We start from the raw sequence: 24,610 nt of genomic DNA, 5'->3' as shown, positions 1-24,610 counted from the left end.
CAGACAAGGCTCTGACCACACAAACTTGGCTTCTGTTCTAGTCTTGTTATTGATTTTTGCACAGCTTAATTTAAATGAGGAGGTAGTGGTGGAGACCTTTCTGGTGTGACAATCCCCGAGCTTTCCAGACAATTTAAATTTAGAAATGGGTCATGTTTCTTAACCAGCACTGGACTTGTCTGGACCACTTATGACTAAGTCTGAGGTGTTACTTCTGAATATTCATGTATTTTTGGGACTTTTCAGCTCAATCAAAAACACACACTGTAAACACAGACAAACTTCTGAACAAAAATGTCAAAACTGAAGCTGCAAAGAAAATAACAAATCACAAGTGAACAAAATAAGAGATTTTATTGTTGGAATTTGTCCAAACCAAGAGAAGCAATATCAAGGTTAATATTTCTGATCAATGGTCTTTCATCAAAATGGTTGAGATGAAAATTCACAGACCTGAAACATGATCTTTCTTTTGCTCCACACAAGCCAGAAAACCTGCTGAGCTTTGTAACTTTACTTTCAGATTTCCAGCATCTGCAGTATTTTGCTTTTGTATGAGGGATACAAGTTCCAGGCAAAAGGAGAGTTTATCCTTTTTTGTATCTTGCCTTGGTCAAGTGCAGGGTTATAGATGTTTCCCCTCTTCTCAAGGGTATGCTTATATCAAGCAGCAGAAAATCAAACCTGTGTGACATTGTCTGCATCACGATTTGGAGATGCCGGTGTTGGGACTGGAGTGTACAAAGTTAAAAATCACACAACAGCAGGTTATAGTCGAACAGGTTTAATTGGAAGCACACTAGCTTTCGGAGCATCACTCCTTCATCAGGTGATAGTGGAGGGCTCAATCCTAACACACAGAATTTATAGCAAAAATTTACAGTGTGATGTAACTGAAATTATACATTGAAAAATTGATTGTCTGTTAAGTCTTTCATCTGTTTGAATACCATGACAGTTTCACTTCTTTTATGTGTAAATCACAAAACTTTTTTTTTTAAAAAGGTGCATTCTCAGGTTAGCTATTAACAATGGGTGATAGCTAGACAATATGTTGAAGGTAAAAGAGAAAATGCTGGAAAATCTCAATGTCTGGCAGCATCTGTAAGGAGATGTTTCGAGTCTAACTGACCCTTTGTCAAAGCTAAAAAAAATGGGAGAAATAGGGGAGGTATTTATACGAGGCTGAGAGAAGGTGAGTCATGGCTTCAGAAGCAAAGGTGGCAATAAAGGGGTGATAATGATAGTGCATAGAGAGATTATAGGAAGATTAGGAGCTGTGAATGACCAAAGCTTAAACCGGTGCTGTGAGACAAAATAAGTGGGGGATGGGGGGGGATGGGTGAAGCAGAGGCAAAATGGAAAACAGGGGAGAAGAGTAGCAAAAGGGGAAGAGGAGAGGAAAAAAGGTGATGAGAGAGTGGAGAGTGAGAGAAAGAGAGACAAAGAAATAAGAGGTACAGAACAGTGAAAAAAAAATATTAAATAAAGATAAATGAAATTAAATTTTGGAGCAGAATGAAAACAGTGGGGTCGAGATGGGATAATCATCTGAAGTTGTTGAATTCAATGTTGAGACTGGCAGGCTGCAACGTGCCTAGTCGGAAGAGGAGATGCTGTTCCTACAGTTTGTGTTGAGCTTCACTGGAACATTGCAGCAGGCAAGGACAGACATGTGGGCATGGGAGCAGGATCGTGTGTTGAAGTGGCAAGCCACAGGAAAGATCCGGGACTGTCATTATCACCCCTTTATTGCTACCTTTGCTTCTGGAGCCATGACTCACCTTCTCTTTCCCTTTGAGTGCCCTGGAATATACAGTTAAAAGATTATTCACCTGAGGTTTTGGCAGTCTGAGAAGACAGTATGAGCTTCACATCAGTGCCAGGTGTCTCAGAAGAGAAATTCGAAAATAATTCTTCATGCAAAATACTGCAAGTGTGAAAACATGCCACAAAATCCACTTAATGCTTGCTACATGAGTTCAAGATACAGATCAACCATGATTTCACTGGATGGTAGAACTAGCTTGGGGAAGCTGAATAGCCAACTCAGGTCCCAGTCATCAAAAGAGGAACTGATCCTTGTCTCAATCATTTCTCATAGGAAAACTCCAAAATGCTGGCATGCATTAAGGTTTCATCTGATCCTTCCCCTCACTCTCTGTGTCTCAGTTTTAAATGAGTCTGATGAATAATGAAGGAGCAAAAGGCATTGTTATTGTTCCCTCCAAGGTATGGGAGTAGGTGGGAATTTATAAAGCATTACGCCCTTCGGCCTTCGATATGACACTTGGAGGAGACTGTCAGGTAAAGAAGCCGAGCCCAATGTAAATCATGTATTCAAAATTCTGACACTCTGGATGTACTGCAGCCCTATGAATAAAAGGGTTTAGCACAAACAATAGTGTAACAAAAAACAAACCTGTGGGTTGTCCATGTACCACAATAGCGCATTGTCCGAAGTGTCCAATATAAAATACCGCCTCAAGAATTTCCCAGTGCCTTCGATTTCTTCAATGTCTAGGAACCCACAAACACGACTGTGTCGATCCACATATGGCATTTCTATTCTCATTAATCATCACACTGAGGAAGAAACAATACCAGATGATAAATGTCAATCATTGTTTCAATTGATCTGAATGATAGTCAATGATTTATATGAACAATGCTGTTAAAACAAAATAAACCATACCATTTGACAAACAGTTCTTTCCAATGGTGCATCATAACCAAGTTTTAAATGTTTCATATGAAAGAAGCTAACATGAAGTGGACACAGTTGAAAGTTATTAGAAGAATTATGGTTTGGAGGTTTGCTTTGTTGAATACTTTCTGCTAATGACTTAGTTATGATGAACAACAACACTACTCAGTTCTGCCCTTTCAATTTCTTTCCATTTAACACTCCGATGCCCTGTGACTACTGCCCAATGTTACAGTTACTCTCTCAATACATTTTCACTCTGTGATCACAATTGGCTTCATTGAGCCAAACTGAACAGCTCAACAATGGATCAGAAAGCACATGGATGAACTTGTAAATTTGTGTGTTCTGGTAATAGTAACATGCATGCCACCAATCCCCCCACACCTCTCCTGCAGCATCATAACAACAAGGAAAGTGATTTGTCCACCCATGCCCTTACTGAGCAACCCTCGAGGTTGTGTCGTGTGGGCTTTTGGCCAGTTAAAATGAAGCAGCTGGAGGTTGAGTGAGGAGTTGCTCCTTGTTGAGACTTTCTGACCTTACCCCTGTCCTGTCCAACTCTACCTCACTATTACCGTCTCTCACCCTCACTGGGGCCTGTCAGACTAGTACCAGTTTGAGATCTCAGGCATGACTAAAGGCCAGATAAATGAGCATAGTGCTACTTTCTTGGGCCTACCTGCAATATCAGCAGTGGCCACCATTCCTGTTGGCACCACAGTGTGCAGCACATATGGATTACGATTGGTCAGCTGCTTGCAACCCTTGAGTTAGCAGCCCTTGCTGGAGATGGATGGAAGTCCCACCTCATACTAACTTGAGAGTCAAGTCATAGAGGTCTAAGCAAAGAAAGAGACCCATCAGCCCAACAAGTCTGTTCTTCTCAAAAACTAGAACTGAAATATTTTCTATTTCCCAGCACTTGGCCCACAGCTTTGCCTTTCCTGAAGAAGGGCTCATGCCCGAAACGTCGAGTCTCCTGCTCCTTGGATGCTGCCTGACCTGCTGCGCTTTTCCAGCAACACATTTTCAGTAAAGACCTTAAATGCTAATTAAGGTATGTGCCTATCTTAAGAAATAAAGGTTGGTACATCCACAAAAAGTTTTTTTAAAAATGTCTTTTATTTACCTTGTCTGTGAAAATCATAAACTTGTTCAGCATCAGGAAAATTTTGTTATCCAAACTCAAAACAAAAACAGAAATTGCTGGAAAATCTCAGCAGGTCTGAAGAAGGATCACTGGACCTGAAGTGTAAATCTCTGATTTTTCTCCAAAGATGCTGTCAGACTTGCTGAGATTTTCCAGCAATTTCTGTTTCTGTTTCAGATTTCCAGCATCCACACTTCTTTCAGTTTTTAATCCAAACTCATCCACATTTTAACTCTGTACATTTGTAGGAGTTTGGAATGAGTTAAAACTGGTACAATGAGTCAAAGTCTCCTATTGCGATCTGCCCAGTGTTTTATGCAAAGTGGCCAAACCACGTTATCTTTACGACTTATCAGCTGGCTGGCTACTCAGACTTTTCACACTTTAGGTTTGGAATTCAGATCAATGAGAATGAAAGCATCTTATCATTAACCTTGATGACTTGGATTTGGGAGGAGGAGGAGGTTCGCAAAGAATGGGCTGTTCCTGAATGGGCTTTATTCGAAGTATAGTTGCGGGGTAAGGATGGGATCAGGCTGAAATGTGCACAGTTAGCTATCTGTGCTGCTTGAGTGAGATACCTGTGACTGGATAAAACACCCAGAGGAGAGAAAAACCACACAACAGAAAAGGAAGCTATTCAGCCTATTGTGTTTGCATCAACTCTTTAAAAGATTCATCAAATTAGTCCCACATCCTTGCTCTTCCCTATAGCCTTGCAACTTGTTTATTTTTCAAGAGAAGGTAGAAATGTTGTACTGTGACTGTAAATTGTTTAGCTTGCAAGGCAGCACCAAGCCAACGCACTCTCTGTTTCCACTCCATATCTGGGCCAGACCAAACAAGCTTACTGTTTGGACCACAGCAGCTGTGCTGACTTCATCCAATCAGTGTAGAAAGTGCTTGCTGTGAAACAAACGTTCCCCTAGTAACCATCATGCCACCTAACAAACAAATTTCAAAGGGCTCTGTATTTCCCAGCCAGAGCAACAGCACACAACCAATTTCCATTTTTGATTTTGCCATCCTTTCAATGAGGATAGCCTCATTGCATTGCTGCAACTTCAATGTGAACCTATTTATTTTAAATGGGTGAAATAATGTTGATTGGGAAACTTGTACCGGTGTCTTTACTATGATAAATGCACTCACCAAACCATATCATGTTAATTTGTGGTGTGTCATTAATTCAATTAGTTAATTGATTAATGTAATGTTGCATTGAACAGTAATTTGTTCAATGCAGTCCATTTGGCCAAAATGTGATCAATAGTATTCCAGTCAATGTCATTGACTTCAAAATTGTTGGTTTGTTGGAAGAAGCAAGTATTTACATTCATAAAACAGTTTATTACATTTTAGTAGCTTCATTAACTGCATTACTCTGAAGTAGGATAACAGGGGTTAAATAAGCAAACGCCACAGCCAATACATGCACAAGGTTTCAAACAGAGCAAATGAGATAAACAGTTGCTCAGTCTGTTTCTTGTGATGTTAGTTTAAGAACAAAGGACATGAGGACAACACTCTGCACTTCTCAGGATTAATGCTAAGGGATCACTTTTGTGCTAACAAGGCCTTGATTTAATGTCTGATATGAAAACCAAAACCTCCAAATGTGCAGAACTCCCTCAGCACTGTGCTGAAGAGTCAGCAAGATGATATGCTCACGTGTGCAATGGAGCTTGAACCTCGAACTGCACAGCTATGTAAATGGGCAGTGACATCTTGGATTTTCCAAGGTTTTCACCAAGTTACTTCCATCATCCAATGAAATTAAAACCAATAAGACTAAGATTGGGTCGCCACTATGAAAAGTTCATTCGCTCCATCCGTTAATGGTGACTCGTAAAGATTTTATTAGTCTGACAGTTCACAGCCTTTAGATTTTTTTGTAAAATGTCCTCATCCCAGAAGATAGTGAAGTGAACTTGTAGCAAACCTAGCTTTTCTTCAGGATGTTGTGGCTGTACAGGACATTGGTTAGGCCACTGTTGGAATATTGCGTGCAATTCTGGTCTCCTTCCTATCGGAAAGATGTTGTGAAACTTGAAAGGATTCAGAAAAGATTTACAAGGATGTTGCCAGGATTGGAGGATTTGAGCTATAGGGAGAGGCTGAACAGCCTGGGGCTGTTTTCCCTGGAGTGTTGGAGGCTGAGGGGTGATCTTATAGAGATTTACAAAATTATGAGGGACATGGATAGGATAAATAGGCAAAGTCTTTTCCCTGGGGTTGAGGAGTCCAGAACTAGAGGGCAGAAGTTTAGGGTGAGAGGGGAAAGATATAATAGAGACCTAAGGGGCAACGTTTTCACGCAGAGGATGAGATGTGTATGGAATGAGCTGCCAGAGGAAGTGGTGGAGGCTGGTACAATTACAACATTTAAAAGGCATCTAGATGGGTATGTGAAGAGGAAGGGTTTGGAGGTATATGGGCTGGGTGCTGGCAGGTGGAACTAGATTGGGTTGGGATATCTGGTCAGCATGGACAGGTTGGACCGAAGGGTTTGTTTCCGTGCTGTACACCTCTATGACTCTATCTAACAAGTAACCTCAAGAGAGGCTCCTGCGCAACAGCACATGAAACCAGTTGTGAAAGATTCTCACACCTGCAAGCTTCAGCTCAGTTATGCAACCTCCAATTTATTTAGCTGTTAAGTCAATGGCCATAGATCAGCTCTTTCTATTATAAACACGTTGCACATCTCTGGAATGCATGGTTTCATTTGTTTAGCTGCTCACTTGGCTGTGATCATTTGGGAGCTGACAAAACAGCTAAAGTCAGTCAAATCTTAGCTGGACACTGCAGCTTCCCACACCATCACAAGCAGACTCATTAAAAAAAAGACACTAATTTTAAAGACAGTATTTCATTGCACTTGTGGCCAATTGTAATGGCAGCAGAAAATCAGCCAGCGACCAGAATGTTGAAACGTGTGGGGGTTAGTGAGAAACCAGGAGTGGGACACAATGTGATGGTAATTATAACCCTTGGCTAGATCACCAATCCACTCCCTCACTCATCATCTGTTATACATGATGGGAATAATGCAAAATAAAGTGCATAGTCCCTGGGTGAATTACGCTGACAACATCCAAAATGGACCACATCTCTCTTCACAAAGTGTACACTCCTATGTCAAGGGAATGTTAAACAGATCAAAGCCACATGGTGAAGTATAAAAAAAGAGAGACAGTTATACAGTCAAAAAGTCATAGAATTGTACTTTGGTCCAACGAGTCCACGATCCCAAATCAAACTAGTCCCACTTCCTGTGTTTGGCTCATATCCTGACAAACCTTTCCCATTCATGCACTTCTCCACATGTCTTTTAAATGTTGTAATTATACCTGCATCCACCAGTTCCTAGTTATTTGCCTTGAGAGTAGATTTACTCACAGGATGCAGCCATGCAGATCTCTGCCTCCCAACTATACACCAATGTCCAAGCTGACATTCTTTATACATGATCCTAGTCATTAATCAAACAAAATGTCAAATTGCTTGAAAATAACAGACAGGCATTCTATTTCATAGGGAATATGTGTCATCAAAATAATGTTAAATGTGCACTAAAATCTGGGATGGTTTGGGTGCTATCTCAGTGGAGATATTCCACTAAGGATTGCTGTTAGAATCATTAAATGTCTGATGCAAGTCATAATTTATCATATCAAGCATTTGCTGTTTTTAGCAGACTTCAATATTTTTATCTGGGCATCCTCTTTTTTAAACATTCATTTCCCTTCAATTTACTCCATTTCCCTTGTCAAACTGACAGCAGATGCTCTATTATAAGAGAATGTAGAGTTCCCTGTCCCACCCATCTGCAAAATTAAGTGGATCCTCTCCACAAGTATTTTTATTTTAATGGCAAGATGAGAGAACATGGATTTTCTCTCCCCGCAGCATCGCTGGAGTTCACAAATTAAACCACCGTGCGAACTTTGGCTGAGCTTTTGCTGGAGTAGAGCAGTTCAGACCCTGCCTAGTTTATAAGATGTCTGTCTTGTACCATTCCGATCAAAACAACTTGGGAATTGGGCCTTTGTTTTTCAAGTCTGGATGTTAATTTGGAGTTTCTTGTTATCTTTAAAGAGGAAATTGACAAATACTTGAAGAGGAAGAAACAAAGGTATGGGCAAATTGATCAAAGAACCAGCTCCTATAGGATGGGCCAAATGGTTTCTCTAAGTCCTGTCTGATTTATTGAATCAATGTAGAGTCATTATCAGCATGTCTGAAATATAGCAGCTAACTAGTGCACAGAAAACTGCCACAAACTTCAAGAGGATTCCTGTTTATCTTAGAATTAATGCCATGGGATGGGATCACGTACAAACCAGGTCTCATTTGAAGTGTTCAAAGACAGCAGCTTGGACAGTGTAACACTGTCTGCTAGGACTTTTGTGCCCTATTGTCTTAAAATATGCCAATGGTGAAGCAGTACTGACTGTGACTCCTACTTGTACATTCTCTGATTGCAGTGATCAAGCAGCTGGACATTGGATGAGACCAGTGACGAACTGGTTAAATAAGACCCTCCTAATCCCATGCCTCCCCCTGCACCAAACCCACCAAATGTCCCAATCCACATAATGATGGTCATTCCAACAGAAGGCACACAACCACCTCCACCCACTTGCCTTGGTTTCAGCAATCACTCTGCTGAAGTGTTTTATACATCAATGTGATACCTGAATGTAACAATAATGATACTGCCATTATTAAAAAAAGCTGAAATTTGTCAGCCAAGTGATTGACTGAACCCATCATCTAAGGGAAGTGGCTGCGCTGGTTCTGAGCTAACCTTACATACAGCCCATGATCAAAGGATTCACTTAAATCAGTCCTTGTCAATATTTATGCTTCGCTCAAGCCTCCTCACATGTTGACTGATTTAACTGGACGGCACGGTGGTTAGCACTACTGCCTCACAGCACCAGAGACCCGGGTTCAATTCCCGCCTCAGGCGACTGACTGTGTGGAGTTTGCACCTTCTCCCAGTGTCTGCGTGGGTTTCCTCCGGGTGCTCCGGTTTCCTCCCACAGTCCAAAGATGTGCAGGTCAGGTGAATTGGCTATGCTAAATTGCCTATAGTGTTATATGTAGGGGTATGGGTGGGTTGCACTTTGGCGGGTCGGTGTGGACTTGTTGGGCTGAAGGGCCTACTTCCACACGAAGTAATCTAAAAAAAAATTATGCGATATGAGAGTGTCCAACTGACTCAGCATTTATTGTTCATTGCTTGTGACTTTGAAAAGGTAGTAGTGACCTGCCCTCTTGAACCGTTGCTGAAGACACAGACTCACAATGTCATTAGGGAGATAATTTCTGGATTTTGACCCAAACATTATCCAAGGTACTTTCGACAGTGCATCCAGTAGATGGTAAATACTGCTGCGACCGAGCATCTGAAGTGGAGAGAGTGAATTGGTTTCAATGTCGTACCAATCAAGTGGGGTACTTTTTCCTGGATGGTGTCAAGCTTCTCAAGTGATATTTGGAGCTGCACTCATCAGCTAAGTGGCATATATACACTATCACACTCCTGACTTTTGACTTGTAGATGGTGGACAAGACTAGGGGAATCAGCAGAGGAGTTCCTATCCTTTGGCTACAAGAGTAAATCACAGTATTTACTGTATATGCTAGTCCAGTACTGTTTGTAGTCGCTGGTGATCCCAAGATGTTGATGAGACAGGGATAATAATGTCTTTGAATATCAGTAGAAGATTGTTCCATTCTCCATTGTTGGTGGTGGTCGCAGCACTTGTGATTGTGAACTTCACTTGCCAGTTGTCAGCCCTAATCTGGATATTATCCAGCCCTTGCATCCTCGCTTCCTTTCTAGCTTCACCTTCAATGCACTCATATGATTCACCTCAAATATTTAATATGATTACAAAATTATGAGGGGCATGGAAAGGATAAATGGAAAAAGTCTTTTCCCTGGGTTGGGGGGGGGGGGGGGGGGGAGAGTCCAGAACTAGAGGCCATAGGTTTAGGGTGAGAGGGGAAAGATATAAAACAGACCTAAGGGGCAACTTTTTCACACAAAGGGTGATATGGGTATGGAATGAGCTGCCAGAGGAAGTGGTGGAGGCTGGTACAATTACAACATTTAAAAGGGCGGCACGGTGTCTCAATGGTTAGCACTGTTGCCTCACAGTGCTCGGGATCTAAAAAAAAAGGCATCTGGATGGGGATATGAATAGGAAGGTTTTGGAGGGATGCTGTCAGATGGGACTAGATTGGGTTGGGATATCTGGTCGGCAAGGACGGGATGGACCAAAGGGTCTGTTTCCATGCTGTACGTTGTATGACTCAATGATGGTGGAATTCACAATCTTCAGGTATCAAGTTCCTTTTCAACTCGTAGTTTGATTTCTTGAGGTTTGTCTCCAGTTTGCTTTTCCCCTCAAGTGGTCACATATTCCCTCGCTGTTTAATCTGCTGTCATTTTAACTGGACCTCTACTCAGTCAGCCATCAGACTTGCCTTTTCCACAGCAGAGAGAGGAACGGGAAATATAAACTGTCAGAGCTCACAACATCAGCCTCATATTCTCAGCTTCTTGGACAGCAATCAATCCTTGCAAACTTTATATTCAAAGCACATGTAACAACCCAATGCAGTTTGTTCTCTAACAGGATGAGTTTCAGGACCTACTTCATGCCCCAGCATGGATTCAGGCTGACAAACCATGCATCAGATGTCTATGGCAGCCTGTGTTTCTCATGCCCCTTAAAAATTAATAGAATCATAGAGTTGCACAGCATGGAAATAGACCCTTCGGTCCAGCTAATCCATGCTGATAGATATCCAAAATTAATCTTGTTCTATTTTAGATCTTCCCTCCCTTTCACACCTTAGTTTACCAGAATTTGTCACAAAATAACTGTTCAATGCCTCTATCATTTTCTTTCTCCCCCTAAATTCCCCATTCTCACCCCCAAGCTGATCAGCATTCATTTGTTACTCTTTACCTTTTGAAATACTTGTAGCAACTCTTAACATGTTTTCTATTCCTAACTTGACTTCTATTACTCGAACTTCTCCATTGTTAACTTTATGATAATTCTTTCCCTTTTAAAAAACTCTGTCCAGTCTCCTGAAAGACCACCAATCTTTATAGAATTGTATATTTCTATCAATTTGATTGGATTTTAATTTTAATGGCAAGAAAGAAAATCATCAGCTTCTCACTTATCATGTCCAGAGGCTACATCGCCCTCACTGGGTCTGGAGAATCAGCCTAGTCGACCAAAGATGTGCAGGTTAGGTGAATTGGCCAGGCTAAATTGCCTATAGTGTTAGGTGCATTAGTCAGGGGTGAATGTAGGGGAATGGGTCTGGGTGGGTTGCTCGCTCTTCAGAGGGTCGGTGTGGAGTTGTTGGGCCGAAGGGCCTGTTTCCACACTGTAGGGAATCTAATCTAATCTAATCTCATCCGGCCCTTTCAAAACAGAAGAATGGACCCTGCCTGTGAAAACCTTTACCCTCCTGAAATAATTTGCCAGGCGTGGAGCACAGAAACACAAACTGGTCAACTTGTGAAGGCGCAGAAGGAGACTGTTCAGCCTGTTGAATCCACACTGACTGGCTGAATGAACATGGTAAGAATCTTCAGGTTCCACTTGGAAGCCATGCTAAGAGAGTTGGCACCGTGCCGTGGTGAGCAGTAGAGCAGTGACCTATTCTCGTCCTTTAAAAGATGTGCCTGCATTTAGATAGCACTGGAACAATGTCACATTTATAGCCAATTAAGTACTTCTGACATTAAGTTACTGTCAGTCACAGCAGTTACAGATTTGCAGGTGAAAAGCAAATGGTTTGGAATTTGGATATGCTCAATGATGTTCTGCTCATTGTGAAGTAACTGGAAAATTGAGAAGTGGGGTTAGGGTGTGGGGAGTTACACCTTCTGATGTATGAAAGTCAGGAGTCCGAAATCATAAGGCTGCAGGTTTGCACCTATAATCCATGTTTCAAGTGAACAAATTCCAATACTTAGATCTGGCCTTTTTGCAGCTTCACAGAGCCTGTAGATTGCCAAGCAACCTGTGTAAAGTGAATTTTCTCTTAAAGTACCTTTCAAAGAAGCCAAAAGCATTAATCCTCACCTCATAAAAGCAACTCACCATTGTAGACAATCAGATACAAGACATGGGTGAAACATTTCAAATGATCAAACAGGTCAAAAATTTCACGTTGAGAACATAAAAAGGTTAAGAAATCAATGCAGGGCCACGTCTGTCTACAATAAACATGCTCCATTATTGCTGTGACCCAGTGAAGGTCCTTGGGCATCTTAGCTGATATAAACACTGACAGGTAGTGGTGACAAAAACAAACAGAGCATCAGTTTTGAGGCCAGGATTAGCAGGGACCTAAAAAATGTTAGTTTCAGCATGGCTAGCACCAGTCCATAGAGGATATCAGCCAAAGCTGTACCTGTCCAAATAACTCTCTGAAAGAAACCAATTAGATGACTTTTCTCCACTTTGTAAACTTTATAAAAGTTCCTTTCCACTGCGAGTTCTGCTCATTCTATCTGCTGCCAACATTTTGGATTGTTCAGTCATGTCTTTTCTCCAGTCACCAGGTGCCTGATAAATGAAACAGCAGATTTCTCATGTTATCAAAAAGGAGACTCTATTGTTGAGGAGATACCACAATGATTACTGCGGTTTAAAAATGCCCAAAGCTAACCAATAACCTTCATTAGGATTCACAAGCTTCCAGCTTCCAATATGTGATGCCACAGTGTGATAATTTAATTCACTTGCTTGCTCTGCCAATTGGTTTTCCGACTGACTTCCAAACCTTTTCCATTAAGTAGACCCTTTTTTGGACTGGTATTGTCACGTCTCCCTGTGCAGGCTCTATTATCCAAACAGTGGCAATATCTCCTAACTCCTCCAATAACTTGTCCAGCTGTCTGACAGAGGAAGTTGTTTACCATGGAGAGAATCACAAACAATACATCCACACTCTACAGATACAGTCAATTCCATCAGAGGGCAAGAGTCCTGGACAAATTTCCCCCTATTCAACCTCGGGTGCATGGGTGATTTCTCTGGCAGGATGACTCTCTGAGCTACACACTCTGGCTTTGAATGTGCTAGACCCACCATTTCCTCAGCTTTTGATGCCTTCCTGCAGCTCAGCTGACAAGCTAATCTCGGCAAGGGTCTCTTCAGCTTTGCCAGATATTGACAAGGGACTGTACCCCTCAAATTATGTCAAATCCAAAACTATGGAAGCGGCAGATGATCCCAGTAAGAAAACAACAAAGACTCCAAATGCAGCCACCAGTAGTTTGTGTGGCACACTCAGTGGTATTGTCATTTCCGTGACCAAGTGAACTTTCAAAAAAGTTCAAAACATTTCAAAAAAGAATGATCTTAACAGTCGAATAATTTGCAAGGGAATGTGGTTACAAAAATTCAGCCACTTCCAGTAGTAGCAAATGACCCTAGACTGGAGGAGTGGAATTAAAGAGAAAAAAAAACTAGTATTGCAGGAGCCAATAATCCTGCCTCAACTCACTGTTGTGCTCCTTGTTGAGATAATTGAGTCCCACAGGGATTGGGAATCTAATCTCACTCCAGTAAGGTCTCATACAACCACTCCTCATGTACGTATCCACCAAACCAGCAATGAAGCAGCATCTTGTTTAAGCACATCCTTTGAGTTGCATCATTTTGAAACTGACTAAAATCTAGACACAAACTGATAGACTTGTTCAAATACTGATTGCTTTTAGTTATTAAACATTACATGTTTATGGTGGGACTCATAATAAAAAAAGAAGTGTGGTTGTCTCTTCAAAGGATTAAGCAGCTGTAGGAAAGTTCCAGTATTTCATAACTGTTATTTCAATCTATCCCAAGATCAGTGACAAGTTCTTTCTGAAGCAGACTTCACCTTCATATTCTCACAGTACAATCAGTGTTTCACTTTGGACCAATTCTGTCTGAAGCGGTGATGTAAATGGTGTGAGGATAGGCTTAACACAAGGTCGAAATGGAGGGAGTGATAGTTTCAGTTCACACTTGACTTAAACTCAAAGAACAGCAGTTGCATACCAACATGATGTGTGTGCTATTCAAGAACAGGATCAGCAAGAAGACTTCAGAGGAAAGACTGCTACACCAGCAGGCCTAAGGGATAGGGTCCTACACTAGCAGGCTTCATAATCACCCTGCTTCTCTCCTCACACCAACCTTTTGCCAACACAAACATTCCAGATCATCGCAGGTTCAGAAGTGAAAAGCAGTGAGCAAGAACAATTGTTTAGAATTAGGCACTGACATGTCAGCACACTGACTACATGGAGCAAGCTTCAAGAATCAGTTTATTGGCCAAGAATAATCATTTCCACTGAGACTGTAAGATATGCCTTATAGAACGGAGGGAGTGCACAAGATAGATACGGACAGTCATTGACTAACAGTTGTCTGCACTGCAGCCTCCTGCAGAGTGCACATAGAAGACATCTAAATTGTGGTCCTCAGAGACACTGTCTCAAGAGAGTCACAGTATCTCAGAAAATATCCATATTGGTGTGACACAGCCCATCTGTACAGGGTCACCTCTCTGGATTCTGACTGCTGTATAATCAGATTGAGGAATTACAAATACAGAGATTCAAATGTCCCCCAAAGTGCACCGCCACCCCACACTCCTGCCCACCACCTTCGCACACCCACTGCACTCTGCACAGAGCTGGAGCTTGTCTGGAATATGTACACTTTCAGCTCAGAAATGCCTTGGGGTAGGAATCTACCAAATGCTGCCGGGTGACTCCCTCGTAGTTGTGGATGGAGGCAAGGGAAGGAAATTAGAGACAAAATCATGCTGCGCCATGCTCACACATGACCTAAACCCTGATAATTTATCAGAAGGTATGGGGGTTCAGTTAACAAGCTTAACAAACTTAAATGAATGGTGAAATTTCAGACAGCAAGGAAACAGAACTAGAGATGTGAACAAGCTCAAAGGTGTTGAATATATGCCGGTTTCGTGACTGTACAAAACTACAGCTTCAGATATTAATTGTACAAACTAAAACTCGTGTAAGCTGCAACAGCAGCACACATTTATATGCCATCAAAATATCATAATGAAAGTCAACTGCAACAGGAGTAGACTCGCCAACTTTAAGGACATTTAAATGGTCATTGGATAGGCATATGGATGACAATGGAATAGTGTAGGTTAGATGGGCTTCGGAATGTTGCACCAACCTGTGAAATCATCAAGGGCCAAAGGGCCTGTACTGCGCTATAATGTTCTATGTTCTAACTACTCACTGAGCTGCAGGTGATATATTAAGAAAGGTGACCAAAAGGCTCAAGTTCATGGCTGAAAGTAACGTTGCAATGAGAAAGAAATTCCATGCTGCTGACTCTCTCCTTGGGACCCAAAAGACAAATTGGCAACACAAACTGCGTGACAAGTCAAGGAAGTCTGTCGAAACAAGGTACAGCCATCAGGGGATGTGTAAGAAAACAAGTTACCAGTCAAATCTGGCCCAATCTGGACAACCAAGATGAAACAACCAGTGTCATCATTGAAGTGAAAGCAGCAACAGCAACAGGATTTCATGAGAAGCCACAGAGAAAACCCACTGAAAAAGCTACAAAGCCTGGTTGCAAAACCCACAGGGCTGGCAGGGAGAAGATCAGCTTTCATATAAGGCTGCTTTAATGTGGGATCCACACCTTTCCATGCCTTCCTGAAGGGGAAAATAAAACGTGACTCTGCTGCGAGAGAATTGGATGTATTTCTTCATTGACCTAAAGGGTCATCTCCCTGCAGCTGTCACTGGCCACACAATTGCTGCTTTCTGTGACACTAATTGTTAACAAGGTCCAGAAAATAACCACAATGAGAGGTCTCTCATTACAAGACCTGAAAGAACTCAGCTTAAAAAGAATGATTTCTTAAATAACCTGCTCTGATTGTGAATGTGTGAGAATGTGTGTGAATGAAATGGGGTTTGACTTATGCATGGAAACTGTCTGGAAAATCCATCAAAATTAAAAGGGCCATGGTTTCATCCAAAAAAAAAACACAGCATTTGAAAACAACAGGTTGGAGATCTGTACATGTGCACTCACTCTCCAAAAAGGTGTGAGAAACCCTTTTTTGTTTTGAGTTGAGGGGTAATGTGTCACTTGGGTCATGCCAACATCATGTACAAGTGATACACCCCTACTCATGGCATATCACTCCATTTGATCATGTGGAGGATTGGTGGGTGGAGGAGGAAGAGATTAGGAAAGAGTGTTACTCAGGTGATACAGGGGACATTGTTGTGACATCCACTGTGCATTCAGAGAAATGGCAGGCAAATTATAAAGCATGGTTCAGTGATACAATGCTTGGGCCCCAAACATATGAAGGATAATTTCTGGAACAAAATCTGTGGTCCAAGGATTCAGCTGCAAGGAATGATTAAATGAAGCCAGAATGTATTCCTTGGAATTTAGGAGGCTGAAGGTTGACTTCATAAAGATTTCCAAGATACTTATGGGAATAGATAAAGAAACTATTTCCACAAGTTGGAGTCTAGGACTGGGGACAAAATGAGAACTTTCGAACCAAATCTTGCAAAAGTAAAATGTGGAAATAAGTTTATTTCTACAAAAGGATAGTATAAGTTGGCATCTCTCCACCACAAACTGATTAATGCATTAATAATTGTAAATTTTATAACGGAGATTGATAGATTTCTGTTAAGCAAAGGCACTGAGGAACATTGGCCTAAAGTAGGTAGAAAGGGTGAGACCACAGAAAATTAAATCCAATCTATGCTCAGTGTTGTTATAACACACCTTTAGAGCAAGAGGGACTTGAACCCAGGTCACCTGGTCCAGATTTAGGGGCAGTACCACTGCAGCACAAGAACCCTGAAAAGAAATAATTACAAATTTGGAAAGATCTTAACAGTTGGTATTTCCTTTTAGTTCAAAGGACAGGATCAAAGGAAATAATGAGTAATCTTTGCATATAGGAGCTCTCCAAGACAATATTTATTCTTCTGAGGTAGACGTTATCAGTGGAGATTTCCCATCTTTGGCCAAGCTGAGAAGGTGAAAATATTGTGGCTTACTGGTAGTATCCCTACCCCTGTATGTAGACGTCTGGGTTCAAGTCCCAACTGTTCCACAAGTATAAAACAACATACCTGAATGGGTTGATTAGTAAAATAAGAAGTGGAAGCAATATAATGCATCTGAGCTGTTTGGACTTCAGCGCACAGTTAAATCTGAAGCACCATGATGAAGAACGAGAATCACATTGATTTCGAGAGCAGGTTTCCTTCAGTACTTTGGAAATCAGTTGGGCTTTTTTCAAAGCAAATTCTCTGACAGCTTTAAAGTCACTTTTACAAACATAACTTGATCTATTTTCCAAATTGGATTCAACTTCTTATTAAAATTTTAGATTGAAACAGAATTCTGAAACTGCCATGGTGGTATTTGGAATTCAATATGGGTGAATTATAACTTGTGCAGGATTTAAGACTACAGTGACATGCCCCCCCCCACCCTCCCTTTCTCCATCCCTCCCACTCCTTTATTGCCAGTCAAGCTGTGATGATAAACTCAATTCAGCCACGAAGAAGTGAACTGTATGTGCCCCAGCAGTTAGCTCAGCTGGCTTCGTGGTCAGATATACCGTACTGTACGATTTCAGGTGAGGCTGTCGTTATCTTAACCACAAAGCTCTTTTCTGAAAGCAAGTCCCTGAACATGCACTGACAGACTTGGGATTTGTCTGTGATGCTTCCGCTGTTACGTAGTCACCCAAACAAGCCATTCAGACACGCAGGTGAATAACAGGTGCTTGGACATGCCCGGCAACAGTTGGAGAGAAAACTCACAGTAAAAAAAAAAGTCAGGCCCTTGTGAACAAAATTACTGTCAGCCAGTCATTCAGCCTCTCAAATCTGTTGACAATTCTGACATAATGAAAGGCATGCATGTTCTCCAAGTAAATTATGAAGGGGGGATTGAACAACAATTCACTGAAATGGAGGCAAAAATGGTTCTGATGTTAAACACTTCACATCACCCTGTCCTTTGCCTTTCAGGTTTGGAGCCGCCTGATGCAGTTTATTCAAACTTGTTTTTAAAAACTTTTTAATTATATATAAGCACAACCCCTGGCCAAATCACTTATCATTCTATGTTTTGCAAACAAAAAGGTATTCTACTCAGTTGTTTAGTGTTATCACCATCTGACAGCTCGTCAAAGCAAAACAGCCTCTGCCAATTTCTTAGTTTGGATATCCCAGAAACCTTCAGCTTACCACACAACACAGTGGCACATTACAAAAGGACAACTTGTTTGATCAAATACCATGGTTTCTTGGTATTAGTCTGAAAAAGTTTGCACACTTGAATCCACGCCTCTTTATCCAACCTCTTCCATCCTATAGTAACTCCTGACTTGCAAGTAGAATTTCAGACATTTCGATCTGAGCTTCCCTTTAGAGGTGATGCATTTACTCATCTGATCTTACTCTGCTGGCAAGTAGAATGAAAATGGTAGGGGGAAACTTGAAAGGGTTCAGAAAAGACTTACAAGGATGTTGCCAGGGTTGGAGGATTTGAGATATAGGGAGAGGCTGAACAGGCTGGGGCTGTTTTCCCAGGAACGATGGAGACTGGGGGGGTGACCTTATAGAGGTTTACAAAATTATGAGGGGCATGGGTAGGATAATAGACAAAGACTATTTACCCTGGGGTCAGAGAGTCCAGAACTAGAAGGCATAAGTTTAGGGTGAGAGGGGAAAGATATAAAAGGGACCTAAGGGGCAACCTTTTCACGCAGTGGGGTGGTGTGTGTATGGAATGAAGCTGCCAGAGGATGTGGTGGCTGGTACAATTGCAACATTTAAGAGGCATTTGGATGGGTATATGAATAGGAAGAGTTTGGAGGGATATGGGCCTGGTGCTGGCAGGTGGGACTAGATTGGGTTGGGATATCTGGTCGGCATGGATGGGTTGGACTGAGGAGTCTGTTTCCATGCTGTACATCTCTATGACTCTAAGATGAGGTTATAACACTGACTACACTTCAAAAAGTATTTGGTTGGCTGCAGAGCACCTTTCAGGACACAAGACCAAATGCAGATTCTTTCTCTGGGTGGAGGTGATAGGAATCACTTTGGAGCAGGGCCAGGCAGGTTTGCTAAGTAACTGCCATTTTAAAAAAAAAGTGTTTGTGCCATGTTTTTGTGTATACAGGTGTGTGACTGCATGCATATGTACTGATGGGGTGGGGTTGGTGTGTAAAAATTTCCCAACCAAGGAGGCAAGTGCAGGTGGCATTAGGAAAATGGAATGAGAGTTGAGGTTTTCCATCTTCAGCCCAGATAATACCTCAGAAATGTTATCCTGATATATAGCGCTGGGAAACATGGTAAGAAATTCATTGAGGTCATTCAACTATTGTACCTGTTGTATTCTAACCAATTTAACCACCATAGCAGATTAGATCGTTATTCATTACAAACTTAAAGCTCTGATTCCAAAATGTAGCCACATTTTACTTGACAACAGTCAGTTTCATTTTTCGTTTTTCTGCTTCCCAGTGCTTTCCTGCACTGACACAACACATTTCTTCAGCAAGTCTGAGTCACACAGGCAAAGGTAGTCCCAGCTTTATTACCAGGTAAAAATAAGGACTGCAGATGCTGGAAACCAGTGTCTAGATTATAGTGGTGCTGGAAAAGCACAGCAGGTCAGGCAGCATCCGAGCAGCAGGAAAATTGATTTTTGGACAAAAGCCCTTCATCAGGAATTTGATGAAGGGCTTTTGCCCGAAACGTCGCTCTTCCTGCTCCTCGGATGCTGCCTGACCTGCTGTGCTTTTCCAGCACCACTATAATCTAGACCCAGCTTTATTACCAGTCTACTTTTGACCTCAGGGAGGGACTAGGTTCTCTTGCTTCTGGTTTATGTTCAGAAAGTCTGCCGGGATCCCTACCTTTGACTACTCCTCAATGGATATGCATGAGTCTCAGATGAGCCATTGGGCCCCACAACCAAAATGATAAATCAGTTCCTGGCGCACAGTGTTGTGGTTAGTGATGTTGGCATTGGTGAAATAAATGAACAAATCAAAATCCTCAGCAGTGGTGGGTCGAAAACTTAGCAAGAGAAATAAATTTTAAACAAGCAAAATGGGCCAAATTGTTATAAACATTCAGGGAGGACAGTTTACTTTTCAATCCCAAACTTTGATTAAAAAAAGGTACAATTTCAATTCAAAGATGCCTAAAAGACAAGTCTGTCATGTGTCTGTGATGTCAGAGTATACTTCAACAGTCTGCTTGAGACAAGGAAACTCTTCAAAATTACTGCACAACACAATCATATGTTTTTTGGCAGTGGATTTCTCTCCGTACACACCCTCTGAGCTCTAAATACTTCACTGCAAGAACAGCTTTGCTTTCTATAGGTCACCATTTTAAGAATCAAACTGTTTGGTTTGAGGTGCATGAGGTCATGGGTTTGAGTACACCGAAACAGAACTGACCTGCAGAACAGTAACACTGTTTAGTTCTGTGTACACACAGTGGTACCTTGGAGGGTAACTGAGTGTGTGGTTGCCAGATTGCTGTCAGAAATGATGTGACTAATAACAAATCAAAGTATTGTGAAATTACATGCAAGCAACTGATCAAACTGGTTCAGCTCTATCAATTAGGCACAAGGTGGCTCTAAAATCTTCACTTCAGTATAGTGCTAAAGATAGTCCATTGGTAGCAACTGCACCTCTTACAATCTGTCAGGTGACCCTGCTGCACCATTTGTGCCAAGCAGCAAAAAATCTTGGTCAAAATATATGCTCATGAAGTAATAACATCTACATCAGATCAACAGGCAATGGATTGCATTCCCACCTGTGGGATCTTGTTGTTTGCACTATTGACTTTTTTTTTTTGCAAGTATAATTTTCCACAGCAAATTAAGACATCCTCTGAAGGTATCAATGCAATATTTTGTGTTCTTGCTCAAGTCTGGTGTGTAATGACATCATAATAGTTTAAAGTACATGCCTGGCAGACACTATTACAATAGACCTCATTCCTGATGAAGGTCTCCGGCCCGAAACGTCAATTCGCCTGCTTCTCGGATGCTGCCTGACCTGCTGTGCTTTTCCAGCAACATGCTCTCAACTCTGATCTCCAGCATCTGCAGACCTCACTTTCTCCTACTTTCCAAATACTGTCAGGGTGAACTTGGCACCCTTGTTGATATTTTGTGAATATAATTAAAATGCATTCCTACAAGTCAAGCATGCATTATACTGTACTTGGAAAACAGTGCAAATAGATTCAATCAACCTCACTAAACTGGAGATAATTTGAAACTCTTCTACCCATGCCCTTGCTTGAACCGTATTCCATTTACCTATCACTCCTGTGCTTGGATCTGGGTCAAACAAAGCAACAGTTTTAAATTGTCATCCTTGTTTTTAAATCTCTTCATGGTCTCACCTTCTATCATTTCCACCAGCCCCATAAACTTGAGATATTGTGGTCCTCCAGGCCCGCTGACTATGTCTGGTTTTCAGTGTTACACTATTGATATGTGTGCCTTCAACTGCTTGGATCTTGACCTTGCCAGCTACCAATATAAACCTCTCAATTCTTCTCTGAGATGCTCCTTAAAACTGATCTGCTTGACCAAGCTTTTCCCTCATTGCTACACTATCTCCAGAAGAGGCTCAAATGTCAATGTGTGGTAGGGAATGTCTCCGGATAGCTCACTATGTAACGCTGCTGTTCACCTTCCTTTTCTGTTGATATCATTCCTTATCTTCACAGTCCCCAAGACGACAGGTGACCAGCTTCCAGGCCTTCACTGCCAGCCTAAATTAGGTGGATTGGAAGCGAGTGAATTGCACAGCCAATGCCTCCAAGATTTCTCTTCCCATTTGAGCTTTTTGCCAGTGATCTTCCTTAACATTGTCGTGGTACCTCAAGGAACACAATGCTTCAGGGAAAGGGCTGAGTGCCCTTTCACCGAATTTACGAATAATGATGCCGGTGACACCTGCCACGTGAGAATCTGTGTTTTAAAGCTAGTTTCCACTATCTCATTTAAATCTGAAAATCAGACAAAATATGGCTCTTTCAGACAAAGAATTGTCTCATCTGCCTCCTAAACATCTCAAACATACCTGCTGACTGATGCTGTGATCTAATTTGGTAAAATGTAGTGTGTGTGATGGCTTCAACTAATGTCTAGCACGAAGGTTACTTCATGTCTCACACGGAATGCTGTGGTGAAGTATTTTTGCTGGCTCCCGATATCAGCAGTCACAAGTTACACAGTCATTGGAACTAAAGAAGGCTGCCGAGCCCCTCAAACCTGTTCACCCATTCACTGAGATCACAGTCGGTCAATCTGTGAGCCAACGCCCCACATCCCCTTGCTATCAGAAGTACAGAGCCTCTTCTTAAATTCAAAGGACAGTTGACCTGACATCAATGGTGAATAAGTACTCCAAACTTCTACCACCCTTCATGTGTACAATTGTATCCAACCTTCAACATTGAAAAAGGGCTGACTCTCACTTTTCATCTGTGTCTCAAGTGCCCAACCAACGGAAGCAAGCTGCATGGAGAGAATCTTGCCTGCAGCCCTATTTTGTTGAAAAAGTTGATCTGATCACCTTTGAACCTTCCCGGTTTCCAGCAACACCATGCTAGTTGGTGCTAGCTCTCGGTGCAATTTAACCCTTGAGGCGAAATGACATTCTGATAACTCTGCCCTGCACCCTCCTTCCAAAGACAACACAGTCTTCGTAAATGTCTTGGTCAGAATTAGTGAATGGACCCCAGCAGGGTCTAACAGGAATTTGGTCTAGCCGAAGCGTGACTTCTTGAATTCTAGAGCTCTCGATAATAAATGTCATAACATTTTCGGTTATTTTCTGTACCTGTTCGAGACAGTTTCACGATGTGTCGTACCTGAACCACCATAACCACTACACCCACCCCCAATCAGACTGCAGAAATATTCAGTGCAAATTAAAACAGTTCAGTTCGTCTCGCCCAAATTTGGAGCTCTGCGACACTGCACGCAGGTCACGTTATTGCACGGCCAAAAAAAATAACATGGGTCACAAGTCTCCAAATTCACAAAGCCGTGCGTTTTCCCTTTCCTTGCTTGAGCCCCCCCCCCCGGACGGGAACACCTTTGGGTTCAGGCACAACCCTGCTGCCGGCGAACTCGCTTCGAGCAGCCAGTTTCTGCACGCACTTATTGGGGGGGGGAAGGAAGTCCGTCGAAATGATGCAAGACCCTCCAGGAAAACTCGTGTCTTAATCCACTTGAAACTAAGCACAGTGGGCGGGGGAGGAGTGGGGATGGGTTGCAACTTGCCACCTCGCAGCTCTTGCTTCTCCCTCCCCAAAGAAGAAGCTGAACCCCTTGTCACACAGGAGAGGTCGATAAAATAAAAGCATCGTTATTCATCGACTTACCCAGGCGAGAACCGGGGGAATCTGTTGCACGCAGCCTAGCAACACTGCACAAGCCTCTGATCAAAATGTGCAGCTCAAACACGGTTTTTTTGGTTTCCCCAACCGATTCTTCCAAAAAAACAGAAAATCCGACCTTTTTTTTCCGCAGCGGGTTCAAACGACAGACTAAACACAAGTTTTATCTCTTTCTCTCTTGTCTTTTTCCGGGTGAAATTTACATGAACACAACAAGTCACCAAAGCTAACCAACCCAACCCGGATGTCAACGTTAACTATAAATGGTAGTAGTTAGGGTTTTTTTTTCTCTCTCTCTCTGACAAGTAAGACCAGTTAATCAACCTATTTGAGCTGCAGATGTCGGAGAGAAGTAGGGAGGAAAGCCTTTCAAGAGTTTTTAACCGAGTTTTTCTGAAGCGAGGGCGTGTCCTGGATGCAAATAACCACCAAAGTTTTCATGGGGTTGGACTTGCTGGTGGGTGCGGCTTTAGTTACACTGAAAGACACTTTTCTCCTCCTCTCTGACTTCCCCATTTGTAAAAGTCTTTGCAGCACAAAGCCTATTAAATAAAAGCTGGATCCAGCTTTATTTCCCCTTTCCTCGGTTGTTCAGTGGCACTCAATGATAAGCTGAGTTACGAGACAAGGACTCTGTTCATGTCCAGGTCCTGTGTGAGGTCTTCTCCGCAAAGGGAGGTTTTATTTTAACAAAAGCTGCAAACTCGCTGGCTAAACATCCAGAGACAGGGGTTATATAAATGGAGAGAAACGGCAGAGAGGAACTTGGGTGGACAAAGCTCCCACACAGGAGCAGCAGATAATCAGGAAGGCTAATAGAATGTTGGCTCTTAATTCAAGGGGGTTGGAGTGTAAGAGTAGGGAGGTCATGCTGCAACTGTACAAGGTGCTGGTGACACCACATCTGGAGTGTTGTGAACAGTTTTGGTCCTCTTGTTTAAGAAAATATAATTTTATTGGAGGCAGTTCAGAGTGGGGTCACAAGGATGATCGCTGGCATGGAGAGATTGTCTCATGAACAAAGGCTAAATAAGTTGGGACTCTACTGGCTGGAGTTCAATAAGAATAAGAGGTGATCTCATTGAAATATATAGATTTTTAGGGGCTTGACAGGGTAAAAGCTGAGAGAATGTTTGCCCTCATGGGAGAGTCTAGAACTAGAGAGCATAGTTTCAGAATAAAGAGATGCCAATGTCACGCTGAGATGAGG

At 42.1% G+C, this 24,610-nt stretch overlaps 1 protein-coding gene across 2 annotated transcripts in view; it reads right to left on the bottom strand.

Annotated features, from left to right (window-relative positions):
• LOC122543126 (pleckstrin homology domain-containing family A member 2-like) overlaps nt 1–23,776 on the bottom strand; it is a 111,083-nt gene extending 87,307 nt beyond the window's left edge. The window contains exons 1-2 of one of the 2 annotated variants that reach the window (XM_087984423.1): nt 23,386–23,776; nt 2,423–2,586 (exon numbers count right to left, since the gene is read on the bottom strand). In XM_087984423.1, coding sequence (XP_087840549.1) covers nt 2,423–2,575 — 153 coding nt within the window. In that variant the 5' untranslated portion in view covers nt 2,576–2,586; nt 23,386–23,776. The remainder of the gene's footprint in view (nt 1–2,422; nt 2,587–23,385) is intronic. The other variant, XM_043681467.2, reaches the window with a different exon arrangement.
• Nucleotides 23,777–24,610: the final 834 nt, after the last annotated feature.

The sequence above is a fragment of the Chiloscyllium plagiosum genome, unplaced genomic scaffold, assembly GCF_037043375.1.
Source record: "Chiloscyllium plagiosum isolate Xiang-an unplaced genomic scaffold, Cpla_swu_hap1 HiC_scaffold_48, whole genome shotgun sequence".
NCBI classification, from domain to species: domain Eukaryota; kingdom Metazoa; phylum Chordata; class Chondrichthyes; order Orectolobiformes; family Hemiscylliidae; genus Chiloscyllium; species Chiloscyllium plagiosum.
Note: the sequence above shows the minus strand (reverse complement) of the source record. Positions and strands in the feature narration are given on the sequence as shown.